Below are 27,023 nucleotides of genomic sequence, written 5' to 3'. Positions count from 1 at the left end.
TGAGTGTATGTACTGTAAGCCTCAAAGTGAAAAAGATCTCCACCCTTGTTTTGCATGCTGCTTTTTCTTATTGTGGGGCCACACCCTCAGGATTTTGGCCCCTAGTATTTCTGCTTCAGGGACACCTGAAACTCAGTTTTGACAACAGCATATTGGAGAACTGTGTGAACTGGTTCAATCTGAGAAGCAATTACCACAATCAATTGTTCCAATGCATGATCAGGTTGCAAAGCCTGTTATTGCCTATTGTTCAGTGATTCCTGTTGGGACTGGCCTCAGAGTATTTGATGCTTGAGACATAGCAGGAGCAGGCACATGTTCCTCAGCCTTTCTGCAATATTCCCAACAACAACTGTACTTGAAGCAGAAAATCCCTTATGTTCTCTGTCTTCATCTGAAACTCAACACGAAATGTTTCGTTCGTGATTTATATATTTCTCCCTGGAGCTCCACAACAATATAGCTTCAGAAATGCCTTATAATGTTTCCTATGGAGTTATGGGCCAAATGTTTCTCACTGACAAGAACTCTTACATCCAGGAATGTTCTTGTTCCTCCCCTTTCCTGCAGTATAGTTTTAAAGATATACCAATTCCAATTTGGCTCAGGGTCCCCTCTTCCAAGAAAGAGCTTCATGTCATCTGTCTGTCTGCCTCTCTGTCCGTCCATCCATCCATCTCTCTCTTGCTCTCTCTCTCCCTTTCTCTCTCTCTCATCTATTTATCTTAGATTTTTTTAATGCCACCTTTATTATTTTTATAAATAATTCAAGGTGGTGAACATTCCCAATACTCTTTCCTCCTATTTTCCCCACAATAACTTCATTCTGATCCTTAGCATTTTATCAAAGGACTGGACACAGAATTAGAGGTCTGCTTGAATGCTGATTAGCTTTTTTACTAGTCTGCTGCTTGTGACAAAGTCAAGCAAATAACATTAGATTAATTAATGGGGACTTCATAAAGAACAGTGGAAACCCATACTGGAAAACTAGTTCTGTCGTGTAAAACTAAGGTTTAGCAGTTTAGTTTGGAGAGGACATATATGTAATCGTTTCATACCTGTACTGTACAAGAATGTAGGGGGGAAAGGCCATCGAATCCTGGTTGCCAAATGACACTGGCATTGTTGCTGGTGATCTTAGTGACTGTCACATTGAGAAGTGGAAAAGGGATCCCTGAAACAGAAGGAAGATTTTTAACATATGCAAAACTGAGCAATTATTTACATAGAAATGTGCAAGTGCTACAGTCTGGGAATTTGGACAACATCCCTTAGAGGTGCTAATTGAGCTATGAATGAACAGAGGTAGCCTGCTCATGACATTATAAATCCCGATTAACACTGAATATCTTTTTTCCAAGTTGATGGTTAAACAGAAAATAATGAACATTTGTTGCTTTCAAAAACATTCTGTTATGGAATTTGAGAGTCAAGTGATAGTAGTCTGACATTTCTTAAACCTTTCGAGTAACATGTTTTTTTTTTTCCGGCACAGTACTACCTCCATGTCATACTTGCATGTGTCTCCTATAACACACGCGCGCACGCGCACACACACACACACACACACACACACAAACAAACATTTTCTTCCATTCTGTTGTGTCCAACTCTTGGCGTGTCACTAGTACGTAGACAAATCCCTGCAGTTTTCTTGGCAAATCCTTGGCTGGCTTGCCGTTGCTTTCTTCCTAGGACTGAAAAAAGTGACTGGACCAAGGTCACCCAGGCGGCTTTATGCCTAAAATGGGCCTAGCACTCACATCTTTCGGTTCCTAATCTAATGATTTAATCACTACAGCAAACTAACTCTCATTACTTATATATTGGAATGCATTTAAATACTGGAAAAGAACAGGATTTAAAGAAAATCTACAGAAATTCAGAAAAGTTTGTTCAATTCTTATAAAAATGTTTCATGAAAATGCAAAATATGACATTTTTAATCTACGTCATTCACAATGCAGTTATTTACATTAATTCTGTTGAGATAATAGAGATAATCATCCCTTATAAAAACTTCTATCTCATTCTGAAGTTTATGAGGCTTGCAAAAATGTTGAGTATGTAATGAGATTTATCTGAGTGATACGTCACCCAATATCAGAACAATATCACTTTCCCTTAGTATCAGCAAACACAAAAGGGGATGCAATTGTTGCTGAAGTCATTGGAGTCACTAATGGTGCAGGCAAGCAAGTCTCATTTAGCTGGAAACCCTTAGTCCCCTGATTATGAGTCACAGTTGTTTGGGAAGTTCAATTACTGTAATTCCAATATTTTTAAGGTTGTATAAAAAATCTGGCACCAACTGAAGCTTCCTTGTGCATGTATCTGTACTATTGTATGGAAGCAGCTTTGACCTTTTCCATATTTTCCTGCCCAACTTTCTATATTCTCCAAATTAGGTTGTGTAATTCTCCCTCCACTTCCCTGATCAAGTGAGAAGATCTTTTGACACAGCACCCAATAATAAACTTAATTTACTAAGGAGATTTGTTTTTGTGCTTATTTTATAGCCTTTTTCAAAACAAGTTATTTTTTTTCTGTTTACTATTCTACTATTATTGATTACAGCTTTAAAATAATTTACGCTCCATAGTTTGATTTCTCAATTTGTAATCCATTTCCCTTCTGATTTAGTTTTTGTTGTTTTATATGTAATATTGAGCAGTTTTGGCAACTGCCCAGAGAACTTACATTAGTTGGTGATTAGGAAAACAAATCACATTAACGGATAAGAAGTCTACACCCCAACCCTTTGCACTACTTCAGAATTTCCACAGCCTTCCTGAACCAACTTTATTCATGCGTTATATATGCATATGGCATTCAGCGTCTTCCCAACATCATGTGCTTTTAATTACGCTATTACTCAATATCTGACAACTTCAGAACAGAAACCACTGTTCAGGAACGGTTTCTCTGACACATCTGCAAATAATGCACCAAGGAGACTAGCTCAGGGGCAAGACACACAGAGTAGAACCTATCATTCTTTGCCCTTATTTTACTCATTTCTGCTGTATATAAATATGACATGCCTTACAAAAATCAATGTCCTCTACACATTAGTGACACTACACACTAAATATTGCAGATACTATTTCCAGAGGCTACCTATGGATCTTATGAATACAAAAGCTTGCAACACAGAACCAAAAGAAGTTTGCAACTTCAGGAATGATACATCCCTCCAGGACCCTTTTGATTTAGATCATCCTGGACAATAGACTAAAAACTGCTACACCTCCTTGCTAATTACATTGCAAATGATGTTAGGAAACAACATGTCTTCACAGTTCAGTCTTGCTTGAAAAAGTTCCAGACAAGCTCTTTCCATAAGTATTCTGAGATTTATATTTCTTTTTTTCATTAGTACTTTATTGCTGTTGCCATCGTGACATTCCTTGGCAATATTTCATTAAAAGTATATAGGAAGACAGGATAAATTTGAAATGAGATGAAGTCACAATTTGGATGAGTCTTATAATAAAACACATGTTTGAAAGGAAGATGAGAAAGTACAAGGAACTGTCAATGAACAGGAAAAGAAAGGGGGAACACATAGGAGCAGTTGCCTAATCATGACACTTTTTTTTGTAAACACTAGAAATAAAAAAGGGTAAAGATTTTGATGACACTGCTGGTTTGAGAAAACCATTTCCAAATTCTTCCTTGGTTTGTTGTCTTTTTAAATATAAATTCAAGCTGGTTGCCTCTCATTTCTCTTGTTCTGGCCCATTTTCCCCTAATTTACTCTCAAGCTCCTTGCTCTCCATATGTTCTCTCAGATACACCCCTTCACTGCTCCCGTCATCTCCTGTTCCCACTCATAGCTCAATGGTTCCATTCATGTTGCCACTGATTCTTGAAACCAACTCCCACTCCTTCCTTGGCAAAGGCTTCCTCTTACCTTTAGATCATGCCTAGTAATTTGCTTGCCATTAGTTTCTAGAGCAGGAACTCATACTTAGTTTACTTGCAGTGCTTTCAAATATCTTACCTCAAAGTTCTAAATAAATCTGAGAATTCAGTCCAAGCTAGAAACCTAAATCTAGCTTCTCCTTATCTCATCAAAGCTTCAAAGCTTAGAAGCATGAATTACTCATTTTTGGTTACTATTAATAAGAGGGGACTCGGTTCAAATCCTTGCTGGGCAGTCTGTTGCCTCAAAACAGAGACAGTGCAGTTTTCTGTTAAGAGTGGAAGAGTTAAAGAATTAAATAACATCCCTTGGATCAGACCAGTTTCAAGAAATTTGGAATTCTTTCCCACAGTTATAGTGGGTCAAATCAATTAGAAAGTGGCATCTATAAATGAAATCAAGATTTTTTTCTTCTTCACTGTGATTTGTTGGAATCTAATGACCTGGTTTGAACGTAACACAGTGTCAGAATCCATTTATATCACATTCATAAATGTATGTTTAAAACATTATCCCCCCCCTTAAGGATTCCGCCATCTCCCGAGGAAGGAGGAGCATATGTGGATTCAGCCTGCCTTAGGTTATTTCAAAGACCAAGGGAACCTTTTGAACTGGGGGGATCAAAAGGGAGGGTTAGAGAAGAAGGTATCTGGCTTGTGTTTTCTTTTAATTCTGGAGAGGAAGAAGGCAATAACCCTAAAGATTCGAAGTTCCTTTTTTTCCCCCACGAAAGGGATGACACGAAGTAGAAGGATGGGGGCTGACCAAATGGGGTTGAGGGAAGGGGGGTTGAACCGGGTACCCTTTATAAAATTTCAGTTTGTAAAACAGTACTAAGTCCTGTCTTGTATTCCCACAACCAAGCATGTCCTAGTAAAGATTCCTTTTGGACTAGAACTGACTCTAAGAGTTTTTGTCTTCCTAAGACGTGGATTGGGGTGGGTCCTGACACACAGACTGTATAACACATAAATCTCCAAGGACACTTCAAAATTGCAGTGCCGAAATTCAGCGATGCTTGAGCAAGATCCACAGGATTGTCTGGGACGCTACACATCCTCTTCACGACCTGTTTTCTTTATTATATAGGCATAGCTAGCTCTCTCCCCCCCCCCCCTCTCTCTCTCTCTCTCTCTCTCTCTCTCTCTCTCTCTCTCTCTCTCTCTCTCTCTCTCTCTCTCTCTCTCAAGGTTATCTCATTTTATCTCATTTCATCTAATTCAGCAATTAAATTATTGATTTTCAGCAGCAGTTTTGGAGATTTGGAACCACACAACCTCTGTGAGGAAAAAATGCTCTCATTCTGACTCTGATGCCCACCTATTTCCAGAGCTGAGCAGGAAATTGCTCATTTCTTTGAGGCTCATCTTCTCAGCTTATGCCATCATTTCACTATACAGTAAGGCTTTTAATACCCGGCCAGGTTGAGAAGCTGAATTCCAGCTCTTGACCTAGAAGACAATGCCCATCCCAATATAACAGAAAGCCTGTTCAGGTCAGCACTGGCTTACAGCACCAAATATCCCTCCTTCCAAATCATTCTGTAAATGTAAAGCTTTGCACAGGTGGAAGGTGGCCCAGGGGGCATCATATACCCTTCAGCTGGCACAGCATTAAGCAGTAATGGGTTGGTTCACAGATAATTCTAAACCAATAAAACCTAAACAAATTACTGAACTATGGGTGAACCTCAGTATTTTCTTTCTTAGTGTCACTCTACACCTGCCCTTTTCAACCCATCAGTTCTGTATTTGACTTCCAACTTGGCCTTAACAAAAAGTACAACATACCAGCAATAATGCAAGATGGAAAATCACTACTGTGATTTTCTGTGTGGAAAGAGTTTCCTCCTTTAAATTTCTGGGAGTCTACCTCTGTGTAGATCTTACCTGGAAAGTTAATACAACCCAGGTGGCCAGAAAGGCCCAACAGAGACTCCACTTCCTCAGGGTCTTATGGAAGAACAGGGTAGAACAACGGCTAATGACCCTCTTTTACCGGTCTACTATAGAGAGCGTCCTCTCGTACTGTATTGTGGTTTGGTATGCTGGTATGACAGCCGCAGATAGGAAAGTATTACAGAGGGTGGTGAGCACAGCACAAGACATTGTGGGCTGTCCCCTGACACCACTGGATGACATCGCCAGGGCTCGCTGCCTTGGAAGAGTGAGGAAAATTCTCAGGGATGACTCACACCCTGGACGGTATCTCTTTACTCTCCTACCATCGGCTAGAGATATAGGAGTATAGCCAGCCGTACCAACAGGCTGAAGAACAGCTTTTATCCATGGGCTGTTAGGCTCTTGAATGGGAAATAATTTTATAAACTTTATGTATGATTGACTTGCGAGGCTGGTGTGTTGTGCAATTAGCTCACATGGTGTAATAAGATGGAGGGTTTGTTGTCACTGTGAGTTGGGGGTGGGGGCACGAAGGGAGGCTCAGCCAATCTCAATGTATACATGGTTGTACTTTAACAATAAAGGTTCATTCATACAAGTAGTCCTCACTTAACAACCTCAGTTGAACTAGGAATTTTGGTCACAAATCATTGTAGTTGCTATGCGGGTCGCCACCTGTCTTGAGTATATTTTATGACTATATTTACGCTGGTCAAAAAGCAGGTCATTGCAGTAGTTAAATGAACAATGTGGTTGTTAACCAAATCCATTCTCCCAAATAGGTGGTTTTTGTCAATTTCTGGCAAAAAAATGGCAGAAACCAGAAAAAAGTTGCAAATTGTAGTCACATAACCCCAGGACACTGCAACCAGTTGTAAATGCAAGCCAAGTGCCAAGTGCAGGACATGTGACACATCAACCCCAGCAAGGGGTATGGGTATGTAGTAGTCATAACTCTGAGGAAGGGTTGTAAGTAACTTTTGGGGGACCTGCTGGAATTTCAAAAATTCTTTAGGCCAGGGGTCCTCAACCTTGGCAACTTTAAGACTTTTGGACTTCAACTCACAGCCAGCTTTGCTGAGGAAAACTTGCATAGGCAATATAGAGTTTGAAGGCATGGAAGACAAAAAAATTGAGATAACCAATATGGTAATACAAAAGACAAATCAGGATCTGGACATGGGGCAGATGCAATAAGAAATTTTGGACAATGCCTTTTTTGGGATTTACAAAGTAGGTCGCTGTAGGAATGAAAGGTCAATTTAAATCGAGTAGAGCAAAAAGAAGGAATATAAAGTTGGACTATTTGACCAGGGATAAGCTATTTGTCTGATATTTCTGTTAACTTCTAATGAATTTTTTGCTGAACTAAGATTAAAAAGATGATTTCCGGATTGCATATCGATAAAAGTTAGGTTATGGAGAGAACAGAGTATTTTATATGTAATATTAAAAAAGGATGAAAAGTTAATAAATCAGCTTATGCACAATGTGATGAAGTTTGAAAGCTTCTTTATTCTTGCCTATGGTGCCTTTTTGTTTTCTTTTTTTTTCTGTACCTTCTGGACCTTTTTTCTTCTAGTTTAGCTGTATTCAGTTCATTAAAAACTTCAATAAGACTATTTTTAAAAAGGAAAGAAATCGGATCTTCTCATTAATTCAACTTGCTCATAACAGTGTATTCTTATATATTCTATTTTGCATAACAAGGAATGCAGTTAACCAAGTTATCTAATAACAAGGAATGCAGTTAACCAGTTATCTAATTTCCCTGCCATACAAAAGTAATAATTATTCTTAGCCTACACATTTAGTTTCTTGTTAAATAAGAGAACAAACTGGGAGGAGAAAAAGAATTACTTACTTTAGAAGCAAAACCTTGTTATGCTTTAAATGAAAGTTTAGTGCTGCGAAGTATAGAAAGATATAAAAGCAGTATTTTCCTGAAATGTAATTGTTCCAAGCAGTAGCCTGCACCTTTTAGTTTTCAATAGCTCATGAAAAGCCAGTTGATTTGAGCAAAAGGATGACGGGAGACACTTTGGCTGCCAAAACACCAAATCTACAGTACATCTGCCAAAAAGGATGCTGTTCTCATTTACACATTGTAGACCAGACATGTCAAACACAAGGCCCGGGGGCCGGATCCGGCCCACAAAGTGGTTTCATGTGGCCTGCAAAGCCATCCTGGAAACAGAGAGGGAACGGCCCCCACTGCCTTGGCCCTGGCCCAGAGATCCTCCTTCTGCCAGAGACCCTCAGATCTGTCCCACTCCTGCCCAGGCCCCCATAGTCACCCTTGATGTGAACGATGTAGAGCTGGCCACGCCCACCCAATAGGCCATATGCAGTCTAGCCACGCCCACCCAGTAGGCCACGCCCACCCTGGCCATACCCACCCGGCCCCTTGAGGGCAACCGCAATGCTGATGCGGCCCTCAATGAAATTGAGTTTGACACCCCTGTTGTAGACAATGTCATGATCATCCATAGGAGAGACTAATGATGAAGCATGCATTGCACTGTTGTGACACCAACCACTTAATTGACTTTCTATATATAATGTCATGACACAAGAACAAAAGACTGGAGTTTGTGCTGTGACATCCTGACTCATATTCCATCATCTTACATTTTTATACCTGATGTCTATAGTTACAGCACCCTTTTCCTTCTAGAAAGACCTTTGATGCCCTAGCCCTAACCTTCCTAAGTTAAAACAAGGTTTGTTCCCTTGTATCTCATTCCTTTCTTGAGCTGCTGGTGGTTTATTTTTAATCAGCAAATTTTCCTGCTAAAGGGATTGGCCTGCATAAAAACATTGTAAATAATTTTTCTGAGTTTTATTTAATCTGTTGAGAGCATGAATAGTCAGCTAAGAAGTCACGTGTGAGGGTTGAGGGTAGCAGTTTTAAAAGGTGGAGAAAAAAACTAGTGTTTTTAGTAGTTTAGATCAGGGGTCTCTAACCTGTGGTCTGCGGCCCAGTACCTGATGGCCACTGGGCCACGGGAATGGTTGGCGAGTGCTAGTGGTGCCGCACATGCTAGCAGCCCATTTGCGCAAGCACACAGGTGCTAGCTTCCCCCTTGCTCATGCGTGCATGCACCAGTGCTGACACCAGCACTGCTGCAGGTGCGCACGGCCTACTTGTGCATGCGTGCAGATGCTAGCGGTGCCGCTGTGCACGGACCTGTTTGCGCACATGCACACACACACACACATTTCGCTACTCCTCCCTTTCCCTCTGGGCCACCAACCCAGAAAGGTTGGGGAGCTCTGGTTTAGATTACTTTTTCCCTTTTCCTGTGAGGGAATGTGCCTCTTTTCTATGTTTTCATCTGTGGAAGGATAGGAACTGATTTCTCACCTTTAATCTGTACAATGGCCGTCCGAGATGAAGATAATCCCTTTATGTTGTGGGCTTCACAGGAGAAAACTGTACTTTGATTAATACCTAGAAATTGGTTGAGAAAAAAGAATACTGAAAAAAACCCTAGAAAACAATCTAAATATTTAATAACCTGTAAGTAGAATTTCACAGGTTTCACACATCGCTCAGATTTTATTAATACAACTCAAAAGACTGAACTGAAAGCAGAACAAAAATTATGTGGGTCAAAAGGTGTTTTTTGTACACGCTGGTATTATTTATTATTTGTTATAGTCACCCAATTCCAAAGGAGACTGGGTGGCATACAAAACCAAAAAATCCCAATGAAACAATTAAAACATAAAACTACATAGACTGGACTAAAATAATCTTAAAAGGAACACAACAGCCACCCCACCTCCCACCCCCTAAATTACACCGATACATGAATTCCAGGCCTGGAACCAAAGCTAGGTTTTAACAACTTTCTAGGATCCCAAAAGGGAAGGTACTGTACTGGGGGTGGGGGGGAAGAGAAGGCCATTCCAGATGCATGATGGAGAAAGCACGTTTCCTCAGTGAAGTGAATAATCTATTTCAAAGGCAAACTTACAACAGTTTCCAGGAAAGGGATCACAAACATAGTTTAACAAATGACTGTTTCTTTTCTAAATTTTGCAAATTTAGTTTCACAAAATGTGCACATGAATGATGACTATGTATCTGGGAGTATATCTTGGCTTTACTATTAGATTACAGAAATAAAAGCTGCAGAAGGAAAAGCTTTCAACTAGAAACAGCACACTAGCTGTTCAGAGCCATTTTCTATACAGTACAGCCTGGGAAGAAAGACAAACTTCTTTCAGAGTTGCGTTTTTAATCCATATTTTGGGCTGAATTTTATTGAGCCATGGCGGGCAGGGGTAAGAATGTAGGCTAATTCTGGTAACTGCCAGGGGTTCGATCCTCACCGGCTCAAGGTTGCCTCAGCCTTCCATCCTTCCGAGGTCGGTAAAATGAGGGCCCAGATTGTTGGGGGCAATATGCTGACTCTGTAAATTGCTTTTAGAGGTCTGCAAAGACCTATGAAGCGGTATATAAATCTAAGTGCTATTGCTTTATCTAGAGAGCAAAATATTGCATGCACATGTGAAGGAAGTTTTTCCCCCCCAACCCAGAATAGGTCAAATTAGGAGCATGGTTGAGAAACAAAATAAACTATGCCTTCAAATCAAAATGGAATTTCCACTTCATTTTGAGCTTGTAAAACTCCAGGTAATCATGCTTAAAGAGCAATCTGTAACTTATTTAAAGGAAGTTTTATATGATTCCATAAACAAGCTTCCTGGTAGTACGAAAATCCTGTAAAATGATCCCTCCATATCATAGGTTAGAAGAACTTCTAGGTAGTTTACAGGTAGTCCTGTATACATATATAATATAAGTATGTACGTATGTATATATGTATGTATTATAAATCAATTTAAAACTGCAGTTGCAAGACGCAGAATAAAAACCTTAAAACAATGCAAAAACAGTATCAACAACATATTTAAAAAATACCAATGAGGGTTGAGAAGAAACCCCATAAGAACTTAATAGCACAAGAACATCACACCTCACAGACCATCTAATCCCCAAACCCTGGAGCATACTGTATCTGGGTCTTCAATGCTTTGAGAAAGGTCAGCAGGGTCAGGATTAATTCAGCCACAAAGAGTATGGTGTTCCAGAGGGCAGGGACTGCTGTAGAAAAAGCCTGCTTCCAATGTCCCAGTAGATGGTATTTTTTAGGGTGTGCTCCTCCTTTCAGACTAGGTGGGATGGATAGAAACAACCAGTCCCTTACATAACTCCCCCCCCCGTGCATCCTAACCATCAACCATGATTTACAAATTCCAATAGTTAAATCTGGAAAACCAAAAAACCTACATGATAGCTTAGTATTATATGTGAACAAATTACCAGCTCCCACAATAAAGATCACCAAGAACATGGGATGCCTACTGAATCCAGAAGTTGGGAAGTTCTAAGTTCAGTGAACCCAATACCATTAGCCCCAACCTTCAATAAAGAGGTTATCCAAATGAGAGGTTCTGATAATTAACAATTAGCTTTACCGGTCCTACAATTATTTATGATAAAACAATGGGATGGAAGCCTAGCCAGTCAAAAAGGGAATGTTTCTTGGAATGTTTATTTTGTCCCAATGATAAGAAGCAAGGCCTCTCTCTGACTGGAGCTTAATGAGCAATCTCCCTCAGGCAAAAGCATTGACTTTTTGTTGTTTTTGCAGTTTTGTTGACATCATGCTGGTTGGAAGCACAGAACTATTGTGACTGGGGAAATGTATTTTTAAGCTACGTGCAGAAGACTTAGAGGAGCAATGAGATTTTGAATGAGTTTATAAGCTTACTTTTCAATGTCCAATTTGCTCCACTGCACATATTTTTCATTTTGATTTTTGTAATTACTTGTGGCATTGCTTGTGAAAGAAACCCAACTGACACCGCTAAGTTTCCATTACTTAGAAAAGTGGAAGTGGGGAGCTTTGAGGAAAATACATCTGTGGAAACTGCTCCCTGGAGTTTTTAATCTCATTTTCAGCTTGTCTTATAGTACTCATTTCAAAATATGCTTAAGTCTGAATTGCAGCTGTGGCTGCCTTTCAGGAAAGTACGGTGAACTGTCAAAACTTGTCTGGAGCAATCTTTATATTACTTTTACAAAAGCTGAAGTTAACAAGCCAGGAGTAGATAAAAAGACAAATGAAGAGATGTCAACAAGTTTTAAAAGCTTCTTACAAAACCTCAGAGTTGCATGTTTTACATTAACTGATTAAACAAGGAAAACATTCTTGTTGCTCTTTCAGACAACACCCAGCATGTCCCCAATATCTTCTAGGTATAGGAGGATATAAACAGAAAAGCCAGACTGTGCCCTGAAAAGGTAATCAACTTTTTAATATAAATCAGTGTAATCACTGAAAGCGTTGCCTCTTCCCACCCCACTGTCTTCCTGGCCTATTATTACTTTCTTTTAGCATTTCTGTGCTCTTCACTGCTGATGCCAGGCTTTTTTCCCTTCCTCATATGCGATGCCAGGCTTTTTTCCCTTCCTCATATGCCTTTGTTCTTGTATGCCTAAGGAACTATAACTTTTTATAAGATCTTAGTAGATTCATCTGATCCTTTCACTTCCTCCTTAGTGTTTGTGCAGAACAGGCAATGAAAAAGGCATGTTAGGGCTTAGTTAAGGGCTTTCCAACCACATATATATATATACACACACACCTGTTTGAGGAAGCAATACTTCCTTTCAGTTTTAAGATAAATATCAACAGGAAATTCTCCTTTGCAGGTCTCCTATTTTCTCTTAAATCTAGAATGTCTTTTATTTGCTCCTAAACGTAGGAAAAATATTCACTACAGATATATCTTTAAATTTGTCTTGAAGATCTCAAAGTTCTCGGTGGCAATTGTTTAATCTCCATCGTATTAACTTTTGTGGTATTATATTTTTTTTGAACATCGAAAGTAATAAAGAAATCCAAGGATTTTTACAACATTCCATCAACTGCACATGATTTTTCAGGGTGGGCCATTTCCCCAACATTGTAAGTTCAATCCTGTTTTCTTTCACCTACTACAAGCTGGTGCACGTAGTGGGCTTTTGATATTTTGTAGAAAACAGAAGCATTTATACAAGCCATTACAAACAATAAGCAATTCTTTTGGTGGGGGAGAATCTTGCCAAAAAAATACTGGGATGTAAGGAGAGAGAAATGTACACTTGTTTTTGAATTATCTGTTGTAGTTGTTGTTGTTTTCCCTCTTTTTAACATACCTGACACAAAATTCTTACACTGGGTCAGAAACTGGGTATTATCGTTGTTTATACCTTTGCCCCATTAGCCATCCTACTCCTGTATGGATAGTTTTATTTATCAGAGGAAGAAGTCTTACCTGACACATTTAGTGTGGAGGGAGAGATGTCTGGATGTCCAAGCCTGGAATCACCCATCCACCAGACAATTGTCACTGGCTCAGGTGGTCCTACAGCAGCACAGGCCATCTGGAAAGGCGCACCAGGGATAACTGACTGGTCTTTTGGCTCAACAGTGAAATAAGGAACACCTTGAATAATAAAATGGGAGACTTTTGCATGTTATTAGCTGAAACAGATGCATTTAATTCTTTCTTAGCAGTTTATATTTAACAAAGCACTAACTTCTCTTGCTCTCGCCGAATATGTTTTGATATTTATGGCCAGTTTTGTCATTTTTCTTCAGAAAGAAGAGTCCGCTATCATTTACAAGATCAAACGTGTCCTTGTATATTTTGTTTGCTGAAGGGATAATTTGATCATTGAATGGGAGAAAGAGAGGAACAATTATTTTGATACACTGCCAGGTAATTTTTGAAATTTTTGAAGGATTAGTCTTTTCTCTTTTGCTGTATAAACTGTATGATGAGCATTATTCAGTGACAGCGTTTTACTATGAGCCTAGATGCACATCTGAGAAATAATTAAAAGATACCAACGTAATTAAATGCATGCGTATCGAAAGCACTGAAATAGCAGGTTTAGAAGCTAACAGAAAATATATTCCTATTTTGAATTCTAACTCTGAACACCTTTCTTTAGTTACATATTAAAAATGTATTCAGAGATATACAGGGCTTTTTTTGTCATAGAACGCTCAGAACAGAGTTCCAGCACCTTTTTTGGATGGAATCTTGTAGGATAGGCAAGGCAGGTTGTATGACATGTGTGAGTTCTGGCACCTTTTTCTTTTACAAAAAAAGCACTGGAGATATAAAAAGGTAAAGGCTCCCCCGCACATGCGTGCTAGTCGTTTCCGACTCTAGGGGCCGGTGCTCATCTCCGTTTCAAAGCCGAAGAGCCAGCGCTTGTCCAAGGACGTCTCCGTGGTCATGTGGCCGGCATGACTAGACGCCAAAGGCGCACGGAACGCTGTTACCTTCCCACCGTAGTGGTCCCTATTTTTCTACTTGCATTTTTACGTGCTTTCGAACTGCTAGGTCGGCAGAAGCTGGGACGAGTAACAGGCGCTCACTCTGTTACGCGGCACTCGGGATTCGACCCGCCAAACTGCCGACCTTCTGATCGACAAGCTCAGCGTCCTAACCCACTGAGCCACCGCGTCCCTACTGGAGATATAGCTGGCCCTTATTCTAAACTAATAAAAAAATAATAAAATCTACAGTGAAGAAAAACAAATAAATGTTTGCCCTATAGTTCTTTTCATGATGTCTCTATGCTATATGCTAGAGTACCTAATTAATCCTAAGTGACTCTTGATAACTGAAGGGGAGAAATGGTACCAATGTTGATATATTCATAATAAAACTACATTTATTACCAATGCCTGAAAGATTAAAAATGTTCTTCAGTGATAAATACACAATTTTCTGCCAATCTAAACATTTCATACTCACCAAATATCTGAAAATGTATTTAACATATATTTCAAAGTTTACTTGGGTTTTTCAAAATAGCTTTGAGAAAAATGTAATTTTTATAGAAAAACCACAGCTTCTCTTGCTGTGATACTATTTTCAAATCAATCTTAGATATGAGTGGTTGTCCATCCAGCTTTTCTTGTCTGTCTTTTATATACTCTTTCAGTGTATTTTCAAATAGGTTTTTATCCATAATTGACTGTTGCTCACCATAAATTATGCAAGTAACATATTAACATATACTTGCTTGATGTTTTGAATATGTTTGGATTTATTTTAAATTCTAACCACTTGTTTGCATTTGAAGATAATAACTTTGGACAAAACCCCCTGTGTTTAGCAATTTTTGTGGGAAGAATGCAAAATCTAAACTTCTGGAAATCACTGATACTTACCAGTGTTTAACTCTGATAGGATTATATCACAAACTGATATCTACACAATGGCATCACAATCAGATAAAGAAAAATAAGCCCCAACAGAGTCCTAACTATGCAGGAATGTTCGTTCTTACTTTTAAGTCATTTGACCTCTGATTAGCTGCCTGATCTTAAACAAATATCCCAATCCTTTAAAACATTTTCTAAGTGATATCTAAAAACAATTTGACACAGCTTTTTTCAAGTATATAAATTGCTTGCAATATCTTGTGGATATGATTCTAAATCAGAGATGAATTTTCTTGATTGATCTCAATGTATCACTCAATGTTCACTGAACAATGTTAGCTAAAACTTAAAGACAGCAAGATACAGAAGGATATGGCAAAGTCCAAATCTCCTGAATAAACACTACTAGACAACATGACCTTCCAGAGAACTGATTAGAACAGGAACTACTCCATGGCCAATAGAAAAGGCCCTATCATCAAATGCTACGAATATCAGGACTTAAATAAGCAAATCTAAATAATAGACAAGAAGAATGTGGGTTCATATCCTTTCCTGTGGACGTATTGTGACTCTTTTTCCATTGCCGGCAATGGGGTAGGCGTGGCTTCAGTATGATGAAACCAGCCCACAAGCTGTCAGTTTGACACCCCTGCTTTAAATGAACACATTTGATCTGTAGGACCCCAAAACATTCAGTTTGTGTTGCCCAGCAAAAAAAATTACATCCCGGCCAATGTACTTTAAAATTCTTTTTCATGTTATAAGCACCTGAAAAGATTTAAAAATAATAAAAAAACCTAATGTTAGTTACTAAGTTAGCTACTTCATTCTAATGATATAATACATGCTCCCAGCTTCAGGGTTCACTCAAGCTCTTTAATATTTTGGGTTTAATCATCCAATTTTCTTTATGGCTGTGGACACAAAGACTGTGATCACCTCCTAAAAAAACTTTCAAATCATCTAACAGGTCTCATCCTTCTATATTTTTAATTATGAGAGGACTAACATGCAGGGGGAAAGCATCTGAGTTATGAATCATGAACTCCCTGATCTGTCCTCTTCTCAACAAGAAATTCACCAAGTGCCAATTCTAAGATCTGGTGCAAATATATTATATGAAGCTTAGCAAAATGAACGCAAGCTTGCTTCACATAATATGCTACACCAGGATATGGGTTCTTTCATTTTGGCTTAGCACAAAAGTGGCTATTTTTCTGCTTTTGAGGACTATGTTTCATTTTTTACCCTTGAATACACAATTTAATAGTATGTAAATGAAGCCATTTATTAGGTTGGTATATAATGTTGACCTTGGGCTAGTCACTTTCTCTCAGCCCTAGAGAGGAAGCAATGGCAAATCACTTCTGAAAAACTGCCAAGAAAACGGCTGGGACTTGTCCAGGTAGTAACCAAGAATTGAATGGAAGAAAAAAAAATTCATGGTATATGGCTTAGTGTTTGATATCACATCAGTAATTACTGTTTATTCAATAAACAATGCAGGAGTTAAATAAATTAAGATTTAGTTCAGAGCTATTATTGTAGCTCTGAACTATATTAGAAAAAAGGGAGAAATAGATGTCACAGATTCAAACGGTGTTTAAATGACATAACATGAAATTCAGTTGTAAAAGGTTGCAAGTATGAACACAGGCTGCTCTGAATTTCCTTTCATTCTTCTTCCATTCTAATCTTCTTTCCCACTTCCACTAATATTCTCACAGGAAAAAGGCAGCCAAAGAGGTTGTGTCAGCCCTTTCAAAGTCCAAACTAGAAGCACCAACCATGAGTACAGTAAGAGAATCTTGCAAGTTTGAATGTATTATCTCTCTCAGCTTGCCTTTACAATGCAGTTCAAGAAACTACGGAGGATTCCTTTTGAGAATTTGGCCATGCCCCCATTCTTTCTGCAAGCTCAGCTGCCTCTTCTTTGACAATTGCCTCATCTGTGGTTCTTCCTCCTCCCCCTCCTATTTTTCAAGGATATTTGCACAGACCTTTATGAGTTGTCTCCATCCCTTCGCTCAAATGCCCTAAGTTTGCTCAGGTACACCACCATTCCACCATCACTTTTCCAGTGCCCACCAGATTACAAGCATCATTGATTTTTATTTTACTTAGGTTACTTTGAAATAAATATATACTGCTCAAAAAAAAATAAAGGGAACATTAAACAACACAATGTACTGTATTTAATAGTAGGATGTCTTATCTTGTGTTCCCTTTATTTTTTTGAGCAGTATATGAAAAGTCTGCAAGCTGTAAAGCAAAATACCAGACTCAAGTATCCTTCATATTCCCAACTATATCTCCTGATCCCTTTAGAAAAAAATGTGCTTTGTTTAGAGATGAGGCTACCTGAACAGAAAAACAATGGCCGAGGTAAGCTGGGATATCTGAAAATATCCTGAAGGATTGAAAGAATGTTAGGAAACACCCACTGTGGGACTGTTCTCATTCTGAGAGAGTTCTCCTAATTTGCTATGTATATTCTATCTGCTTCAAAGTTAGGGAATCCTTGCACTAACTACTCTTGTGTTCTCCTGGGGCTGCTTTTCATTTTAGAAGTTGGAACAGTATTTTAGGACACACATCTGCCATAAGATGGCTTAATAATATTCTTTCAGATATTCAATAACTCACAAGGTTGACATAAGAGAGAGTAATAAGTAATAATTTTAAATGACAGCTTGTTTTGTTTTCATTCTTAAATAAACAATTGTTCAAAATCCATATCAAATAGCTCTTTAGCTCTGTTGGCTTTAAACTTGATATTTTTTTTGTTTTAGTAAAGTAAAAACAATACTGTTTGACCTTCAGAGTTTAAGTTATGTCAACAGAAGCATTTAGCTGTAAATTTCCTGGAAAAAATTCTATTTTCTATGTAAGTGAAATATTACTTACAAGGAAGCAAAAGGTAGTGACAGTTCTTTATATATAAATTCTGCTGCACCCCTGATGTAGGGGTGCTAGTGGTCTTCAATAAACAGGAACAGGACCACAATGAGAATGAGCATGACCAAGTGACCCACAGTCCTTGCTCCGATGTTAATTGTGAATGGGTAACTACAAACATAAGACAGCGCTCTGCAAAGTAAGTTATAGGATCATCCTAGTTCTAATGGTAAGGTCCAGACTAGAGGGATGGAGATTAAATAGCCAATTACTCAGCAATACAGTTGTAACCCCTCATCTTTATTTGTACATGGAACATTGATGCATGTATAAAATGGGCCAGCCATTACCAAGACAAGAGTCAGATCCACTGTTTTGGTGTTTTATATTTTGATATACATTTTACATGCTGTTTCTGTGAATCCTTATGCACAAATGTTATGCCATATGAAACAACAATAAGTCAGATAAAAGAGAGTTGAGTCCAGGATAAAAATGTAACCTGAGAAGACATCTCAGACAAGATCCTCCCTTCTTCTTATGAAAAAGGAAGGAAGGAGAAAACACACTGAGATTTCCAAAATGCTGCTACTATATATCTACAGTTAAAAGAGTCTCGGCACACATAACGTTGGATTCCTAGGCTGGTCTGCCTTTAAGAGCTGGCACCTATAGTCAGAATTTTCCTTTCCCTTCTGACACTAAAGACAACTGTTCCCTTTTTACACTAGGAAAGGAGAGGGAAGATAGAGAATATGCTCGAGACAGAAAGATTGGAGGAGGTGTAGCTCAGTGTATGACTGAGTAAGCCTGGCTGCTTCAACTTTACAAAGATGTGCTTAGTTGGCATCAGGGTATATGTCTCTGTCTCTCTCTCTGTCTCTCTCTGTCTCTCTGTCTCTGTCTCTCTGTCTCTCTGTCTCTCTCTGTCTCTCTGTCTCTCTCTCTGTCTCTCTCTCTCTCTCTCTCTCTCTCTCTCTCTCTCTCTCTCTCTCTCTCGTCTTTGATATATCCTGAAGAAATTCAAACACCCAATTTTTCTTACCTAAGTTCTCTACTATCGATTTTTCCAGTGATTGCATTTTCTTAAAATGACATCTAGCCTCTCCCCTCCCCCTTTCCTTTTTCTTTTAAAAAAATCCAGAAGATAGTAAAGAAAAGCAGAGGCTTCATTGTTCTCAATGTGGCTGGCACAGCTCATGCATCCCTCCTGTATTGTTTCTATCTGCTTACTGCCACATCTCATTATTTCTTCCTGAAGGATAGGGGGAAAAACAGTATTGCAAATATTTTTGTGCATATATATATATATATATATATATATATATATATATATATATATATATATACACAAATAGTTATAGTCTAAATAGTTAACAAGCATTTTATATATATATATATATATATATATATATATATATATATATATATATATATATATATATATATATATATATATATATATATATATATATATATATATATATATATATATATATATATATATAAAATAAAAATATCTAAAGAGCACGGTACTCTGAGCCCATGCTGGGGCTCTGATTCAGCCATGAGTCAGAACAGCAAGCGTTGCTTGCTGCATTAGAATGTAGCCCTGCCGCAGAATCCTTTCCAGTTATTATACAAGCTGACACCGATAGCGTGGTCAGATCCACAGCCATAATTACAGCCCATACAGATCCTCCCAAGGTAAGCTGAAGGAAGCCACCCATTCTTTATGAATCATGTAACTTCGAACTTCACAGATGTACAGTTACTAGACCAAAGGCTCTCTAATATGTCCTCCATCCAATCTGCATAAACTACCAAGTATCCATCTAAACAGAAGTAATGAATGAATAAAATCCTATATGCTACTCCCACACACTTCACTACAGTTAAAAGCACAGGTGCATTAATAAGCAGCTAAGATCCTATTACATTCATCAACTATCAAAATATTTTGTTCTTGTTGTTAGTTGCGAAGTCATGTCTGACCCATCGCGACCCCATGGACAACATTCCTCCAGGCCTTCCTGTCTTCTACCATCTTCTGGAGTCCTTTTAAGCTCATGCCTACTGCTTCAGTGACTCCATCCAGCTACCTCATTCTCTGTCGTCCCCTTCTCTTGCCCTCAATCTTTCCCAGCATTAGACTCTTCTCCAGTGAGTCCTTCCTTCTCATTAGGTGGCCAAATAATTTTAGTTTCAATTTCAGGATCTGGCCTTCTAAAGAGCAGTCAGGGTTGATCTCCTATAGGACTGACCGCTTTGAACGCCTTGCAGTCCAAGGGACTTGCAGGAGTCTTCTCCAGCACCATAGTTCAAAGACCTCAATTCTTTGGGGCTAAGCAGTGATACCAGGAGGGGGGAAAAAACCCACAACCATCAAAAATTAATGTGCAGTAAGACATCATGAGAGATATTTAATCAGAGCCTCCAACAGACAATCTCCCTCCTGGGTCATCAGCCTTCTGGTTCCTGAGCCAGCCAAGCAGACTGCAGCACTTACTTATAAGAACTATCTATCCAAACCATTTAGCTTGTCTGACTTTATCTAACATTAATTCTCCAGCCCAGTTTTCCACTAAACCTCATCCTCTGTCTCTTTGATTATGATCTACCAAATTTAATGCTCGACTTCAACTTCTGCCTGATCATAGCTATTGACCTTTGAACACATCCCTAGCTTGTGTTTAACTAGTCTCCTGCCTCTCCTTAATCTGATTAACATTTCTCTGTAACTGACTGGGATCCTTTGGAATTTCCTAACAAAGCTAAGCCATATATTTAAAATCAATGCCACAGGCAATAATATGTGATCTCCCTATCCCCCTATTTTCATAACATATATCTAAGACCCAGTGCTTTTTTTGTAAAAGAAAAAGGTGCCGGAACTCACACATGTCATACAACCCGCCTTGCCTACCCTACAAGGTTCCATCCAAAAAAGGTGCCAGAACTCCGTTCTGAGCGTTCTATGACAAAAAAAGCCCTGCTAAGACCTAAAACACAGAAAGACACCAATCTCTCCTCACACAGAAGTGGCAAGTCAGGATCTTGAAAGATTCTCTGGACTTTCCTCCACATTTGATATAATCACCAACATATTCATCTCATTATTCTATTGCAAAGACATAGACCGACTGCCATGTTCTAGCAATTTCCTATGCACATTTTCAAATACAAGTCTGGAAATAACACTGGAAATGCTCCACATACTGTACTACCAAAGATTGCAAAAATTATGTAATAGCCCACAGCTGCCCCCTTCCACCACTTGGATCTTTATTGGCTCATTATGAAAGTATTCTTGCTTTGGTCATAGATGCACAAAGCTAACATTAATCAAGGCAAACTCTTCTCGCAGCCTTCATGTACAGTTATTACAACTGCCTCAGAAGAAGTCAGCAACATGGCCCCTTACCTTCCACAATAAGCCATACATGCTGTGATTCCTCTTTCTTCCCATTGGTCTCCACTTGGCACCAATATTTTCCAGAATCTGTCCGATCTACAGATTTCAAGCTAGAAAGTTTGAAAGGGAATATAAAATGGTAAATAACACTGTATACGAACAAAAATTTGTAGATATAAAATATCTCTCAACTTTTGTTTTTCCAGAATTTTTAAATTTGTGACAAGTTGAAAAATGTAGCCTTTTTAGTGTTATTGTTTTTCCCTACCCCAAACATTTTAAAAAGGAGGAAAGGGAACTGCATCAATGAAATAAATTAAACATTTTGCATGTGTGTGCCTTCAAGTCAATTTTGACTTTTGGCAACTAGACTAGGCCCCGTAGTTTTCTTGGCAAGATTTCAGAAGTAGCTTGTCATTGCTTGATTCCTAGGGCTGTGAGAAAGTGATTGGCCCAAGATCATCCAGTTAGCTAAGACTAGGACTAGGACTCACAGTCTCCCGCTTCTAGCCTGATGTCTTAGCTACTACATCAAACTGGATCTCAAAATAAAATCTAGTCAATTACTATCTCCTCCGACTAGCAGATTCTACCTGGAAGACATTTCCAGCTTAGCCATCTAGACTAAAATTGCCAAGCGTTAAATTTGCGACCATTTTGCAAAGAAGACATTTTCATTGCCGCTGAATTAATCCTATAACATTGTAAACTGCCCAGAATCACCTTGTGGCTGAGATGGGTGACAAACAAACAAACAAACAAACAAACAAACACATAAACAAAGTTGTTCCCCTTCAGGTGGTTTCACCCAAAAATGTTTCTGTGAATAGATCAGAAAGCAGAGCGAGCTTTTTGGAGGACATTAGCTAAGCAATTATCCCTTGGAACTATGCAGCAGTGATAAAACTATGTTCCCGAACAGCCTTCCCTAACACAGCTTCCAAGTGTTGACTATGCTGGCCAGAAATTATGGGATCCCAAAACATTTGGAGGACATTTGGTTGGGGAAATTTTCTCTAGAAACAAAAACAGTGCAATGAATGAAGTGGAAGATTTTTCCCCAAAAGGGTTTAGGAAAAATTGGCACCAATGGAAGATAAGTAATAATCTAGGATTACTACCCACATGAATTACGGTAACTGTGCAATTCCTGTCTGAAGATTTTGAGAAACTTAAAATCATTCACTGGTTCCAGGAAGTCTGATGTTGCCAAGCTATCCAGCCCTAAACCTGAAGTTTGGAAATATACAGAGAAAGCAAATGTTTGTTTTACAAGAGTGAATGGGACACCGCAAATGTTCCTTCATAAAAAAATTACTTAAGGATCTGTGATTTTTTGAACTTACTCAGCATAGCTCAAATTTAATAAGCCTCCTAACAAACTAATCATTTTCTTATCAGGAAGAAAGGGAAATATTATACTTTGGGAGTATAACTCATTTCACTGGGATGTGATATAGCCATGGACGTCCGCAGGAGATACAAGGGGTGGTGGTGGTGAGGCAAGGCAATAAATGATGAAGCATGCGTGATGTCATGATGCAAATATTGTGACTTATATACTTGTCTCAGATGTCAGGTAAATAATAACATTTAGGAAATGCATCACTTCAATTCGTTGTAGAAGCTTTTAGGGGCGACATCTTAAAAACCTCATCCAAGAGAAATATTCTACTCTCAGCTATTAGTTCATATGGTAATATATATCATTTTCTCTAGGAGGTCAGGTGGATTTTCATGGGCAGCTACCTTTATTTTATCCATGCCACAATAACCCAGTAAAGTAGGCTGAACCAAGAGAAAGTGAGTGGTAAAAAAAATGTGCCAGAATTTTCATGGTTGAGGATGGATTTGGATCTTAATCTCCCCAGCCCTAGTTCAATGCCTTATCCACCACTCAGCACTAGCTCTTAAAATTATCAAACTTTCTACTAGGGACAGTGTCCAGCTTTGTAATAACTAAACCCATATTCTAGACATTAAGACCAGACGTCTACTCTCCTATTTAGGTTTCCCTAATTTTCCTATTAATTTGCTGTCTGCCCTGCCCTGGCCTTCCATACGGTATTATTCACCCAACGTAACCCGATGTCTACAATGCAGATTTTAGTTAGGATTGCAAACGTTAATGCTTGTCACTGTAGAGCACTGAAATATTAATTTCCTGCAAACACTGAGATATCAATTTCATTACAGAAGCACAATAAAATTTCAAGGGCTATGCTGACAATTTACAAATCTCAAGAAACTATTTATTCGGAAGGCCTCGGAAGGCCTCGGAAGGGATATTTCCAGATAGCTTCTTCTCAAGTACATCTGGCAAAAGCACCAGGAAAACTGGTTTAAGTTTTTTTATACACATACTCAGAAGCACACTAAGCATCTTTTCTATGTTTTATATCAACTGTCTGAAGTATTGCATGCTTGGCTTAAGGTAAATGATGGAGTAAATACACTGGGACATTACTTGTGGGAGATGACTAAGGCTTGGTTTGTATGACACATCTTTTTCTCTCAACAGAACCCAGATTTGATCTACGAAGTGCAGGCTGATTTAAACTCTCTCCTTTTAATCAAAGTCAAGGAGAAAAGAATGGGAAGGGGGGAAAAACAATGTCAAGGAAATGTTTAATTATATCGCAGAAGCAAATTCTCTTTCACGCACTTAAGAGTTGGAGGGAAATGAAAGTTTTTTTCTGGATTCCTTAGCTAGTAAAGCTAAGAGGTTGGGAATGGACAATTCAATGTCAATTTGCATTCTTGCACTGGAATATTCTGCCCCTCTATTACTTATAAAAATGACCCCTTATTTTATGCATGAATCCAGGATGTAAAAAACAAGAGCCCTGGTTAAAAAATACACAGTAAGTAGCAGCATCCATACAACTGGGTCTGGGTTTAGAAGTTAAGTAGGGCTAGGCCTGGTTAGAACGTGGGTGGGAGACTGCCAGGAAGACTGCTGTGTTTAGTCAAACTGGGAAGTTAAAAAGTAGCCCCAGAGGGCATGAAAAGCCGCATTTCTCCTGTTGCCAAGAAAACTGCATCTATATATCCACTTTTATCTTTATTTTTCAGGTATTTGCAAAACATATTCTGCTTCCAGTGATTGCAATAGGTTATCCACAGCCACAAATGTGCTACAGATAAGTTGTTTGGCACCCACCAAACCTTCTACCTTATCAAAACATTTTTGTTTCTTCCTTTCTTAAATTCCTAGGCCTGCAAGTGCCATCCAGAAATTCTAATAAATGGAAAGGATGTGTGGTACAGAAAAGAAAAAGATTGGGTAATTGATAGAGAGATGGTAAAGGTAAAGAAAGGTAAAGGTTCCCCCGCACATGTGTGCTAGTCGTTTCCGACTCTAGGGGCCTGTGCTCATCTCCGTTTCAAAGCCGAAGAGCCAGCGCTTGTCCAAGGACATCTCCGTGGTCATGTGGCTGGCATGACTAGACGCCAAAGGCGCACGGAACGCTGTTACCTTCCCACCGGAGTGGTCCCTATTTTTCTACTTGCATTTTTACGTGCTTTCGAACTGCTAGGTTGGCAGAAGCTGGGACGAGTAACAGGTGCTCACTCTGTTACGCGGCACTCAGGATTCGACCCGCCAAACTGCCGACCTTCTGATCGACAAGCTCAGCGTCCTAACCCACTAAGCCACCGTGTCCCCTGCGGAGAGATGGTACTGTGCAGTTTTACCAGTTGGACGTGTAGTTGGACGTATTTTAAATGGGCTTCTTAAGACCAGGTTGCAAAAATAGTTTTCCTTAGGCCACAGAGATGAATAAAATCTCCAAAAGCTCCCTTTTTGTGACTCCAAGGATATCTGCAGTATGTGTGTGTATGTGTTGTAAAAGTCATAATGGCAGTAGTAGCCATGAAATCAAAGCTCTGTGAGTTGTAACTATCATATTGACTTTTCTGACATCTCCCCTTCTCATGGATGCCCCAGTATGTCCCTCGAGTCCCTCTACCGTAATTTTGAAAAACAGTAATACCATTTGTTCCAAAGGTGCTTTTTCAAGAGGCAACTATACTTTCTTGTTTTAATTCGAAGACATCAGAGCTGAAGAAGGTCCTTGGATGAAAAACAAAAGGTCTTCAAAAGACAAAAAAAACAAAAACCCAAGGAAGTCCAGTTGCCTCTTGAAAAAGCACTTCAGGACCTGGATGACTGAGAATCTCTATAGACAGTAACACCATTTACCATTATTTTGCTGCAGGCACAAATCCCCTAAAATAAGCTTAACAAACCAACAAAAAACAAAGAGGCTTTCCTCTCCTACAACAAAGGAAGAAATTGAAAATCCACCCACTTAGCATTCTCACCCCACTCACGGGTAGTTTTGTCCCTCCAAAATGCAGTCCTTAAAAAGCTGCCCACTTTTGCCTATAGCAAATAATTCTCACTCAGGCTCAGGCTGTCACATGGGAGGAGGGGGCAATTATATTGAACTTGTTCAGTATGTGTCATAAGCATTGCTACTAAATAATGAATGCATGGTGCCTTAAGCATTTCAGTATTATGTACAAATGTTATACATTATTAGCAACGAAAATGGGGAAAGAACTAGAAAGCATGAAAAGTTTAGATCAGTGTTTCTAATCTCGGCAACATCAAGATTTGCAGACTTCAACTTCCAGAATTCCATACTGGATGTGAAAGTCTGCCCATCTTAGAGTTGTTGAGAAACACCGGCTACGATTCATGATATATTAAGCAAATGAAGAATAAATCCAGGAAACAAATTGCCCAGTTGGATATTTTGCCTGTTGCCTTTTGCTCAACCTAAATTATTTCATGGGACCACTGTGAAAATAAATAAGGGAGGACGAGAGAATCACAAATGCCCTTCCCCACATACAATGTTTCACAGAAAATGTCAAAATAAACTAATTTTTAATATTAGCATTAATCATACATTAATCTAGCATATCCTGTTCTATATGTCGTTCTTACCTGAGGAAGCCTATCCAGTGTTCTTCGTTTACTGGAATGTACACCTGGTCTATACCCTGCACCACAGCTCCATCCTTGATCCATAGCATCTCCGGTTCTTCCATTCCCTCCAGGCTACAGTTCAGCTTTACTGGCTGCCCCTGGGACACAGTCAGTTTGATTGGCATTCCAATCCCTTTTGCTTCTAGAAAGAAGAAAGGAAAGGTTGGGAATACAGCAGATCAATATCAAGGTTACTGAACTGTAGGGTGACACAGTCAAAGAACTAAATGCACAACCATTCCAATGCACCTCATCTGAATCTTTTTATAGATATTGGGATAATTACAGGATAAAGATAAAGGTAAAGGTTCCCCTGCACATACGTGCTACTCGTTTCCAACTCTAGGGGCCGGTGCTCATCTCTGTTTCAAAGCCGAAGAGTCCAAGGACGTCTCCGTGGTCATGTGGCCGGCATGACTAGATGCCAAAGGCGCACGGAACGCTGTTACCTTCCCACCGTAGTGGTCCCTAGTTTTCTACTTGCATTTTTACGTGCTTTCGAACTGCTAAGTGGGCAGAAGCTGGGATGAGTAACAGGTGCTCACTCTGCTATGCGGCACTCGGGATTCGACCTGCCAAACTGCCGACAAACTGCTGACGCAGTGGCTCAGTGGGTTAGGACGCTGAGCTT

At 39.1% G+C, this 27,023-nt stretch overlaps 1 protein-coding gene across 1 annotated transcript in view; it reads right to left on the bottom strand.

The window, feature by feature from the left end:
• The window catches only part of TYRO3 (TYRO3 protein tyrosine kinase), a 72,869-nt gene that overhangs the window by 31,096 nt on the left and 14,750 nt on the right, over nt 1–27,023 (bottom strand). Inside the window, exons 2-6 of the mRNA XM_081313497.1 lie at nt 26,351–26,534; nt 21,403–21,503; nt 13,168–13,338; nt 9,200–9,286; nt 1,062–1,177 (exon numbers count right to left, since the gene is read on the bottom strand). Coding sequence (XP_081169623.1) covers nt 1,062–1,177; nt 9,200–9,286; nt 13,168–13,338; nt 21,403–21,503; nt 26,351–26,534 — 659 coding nt within the window. The remainder of the gene's footprint in view (nt 1–1,061; nt 1,178–9,199; nt 9,287–13,167; nt 13,339–21,402; nt 21,504–26,350; nt 26,535–27,023) is intronic.

This window comes from Vipera berus, assembly GCF_964194415.1.
Source record: "Vipera berus genome assembly, chromosome: 1".
In the NCBI taxonomy this organism is placed as follows: domain Eukaryota; kingdom Metazoa; phylum Chordata; class Lepidosauria; order Squamata; family Viperidae; genus Vipera; species Vipera berus.
This window is presented reverse-complemented; position numbering and strand designations above follow the sequence as displayed.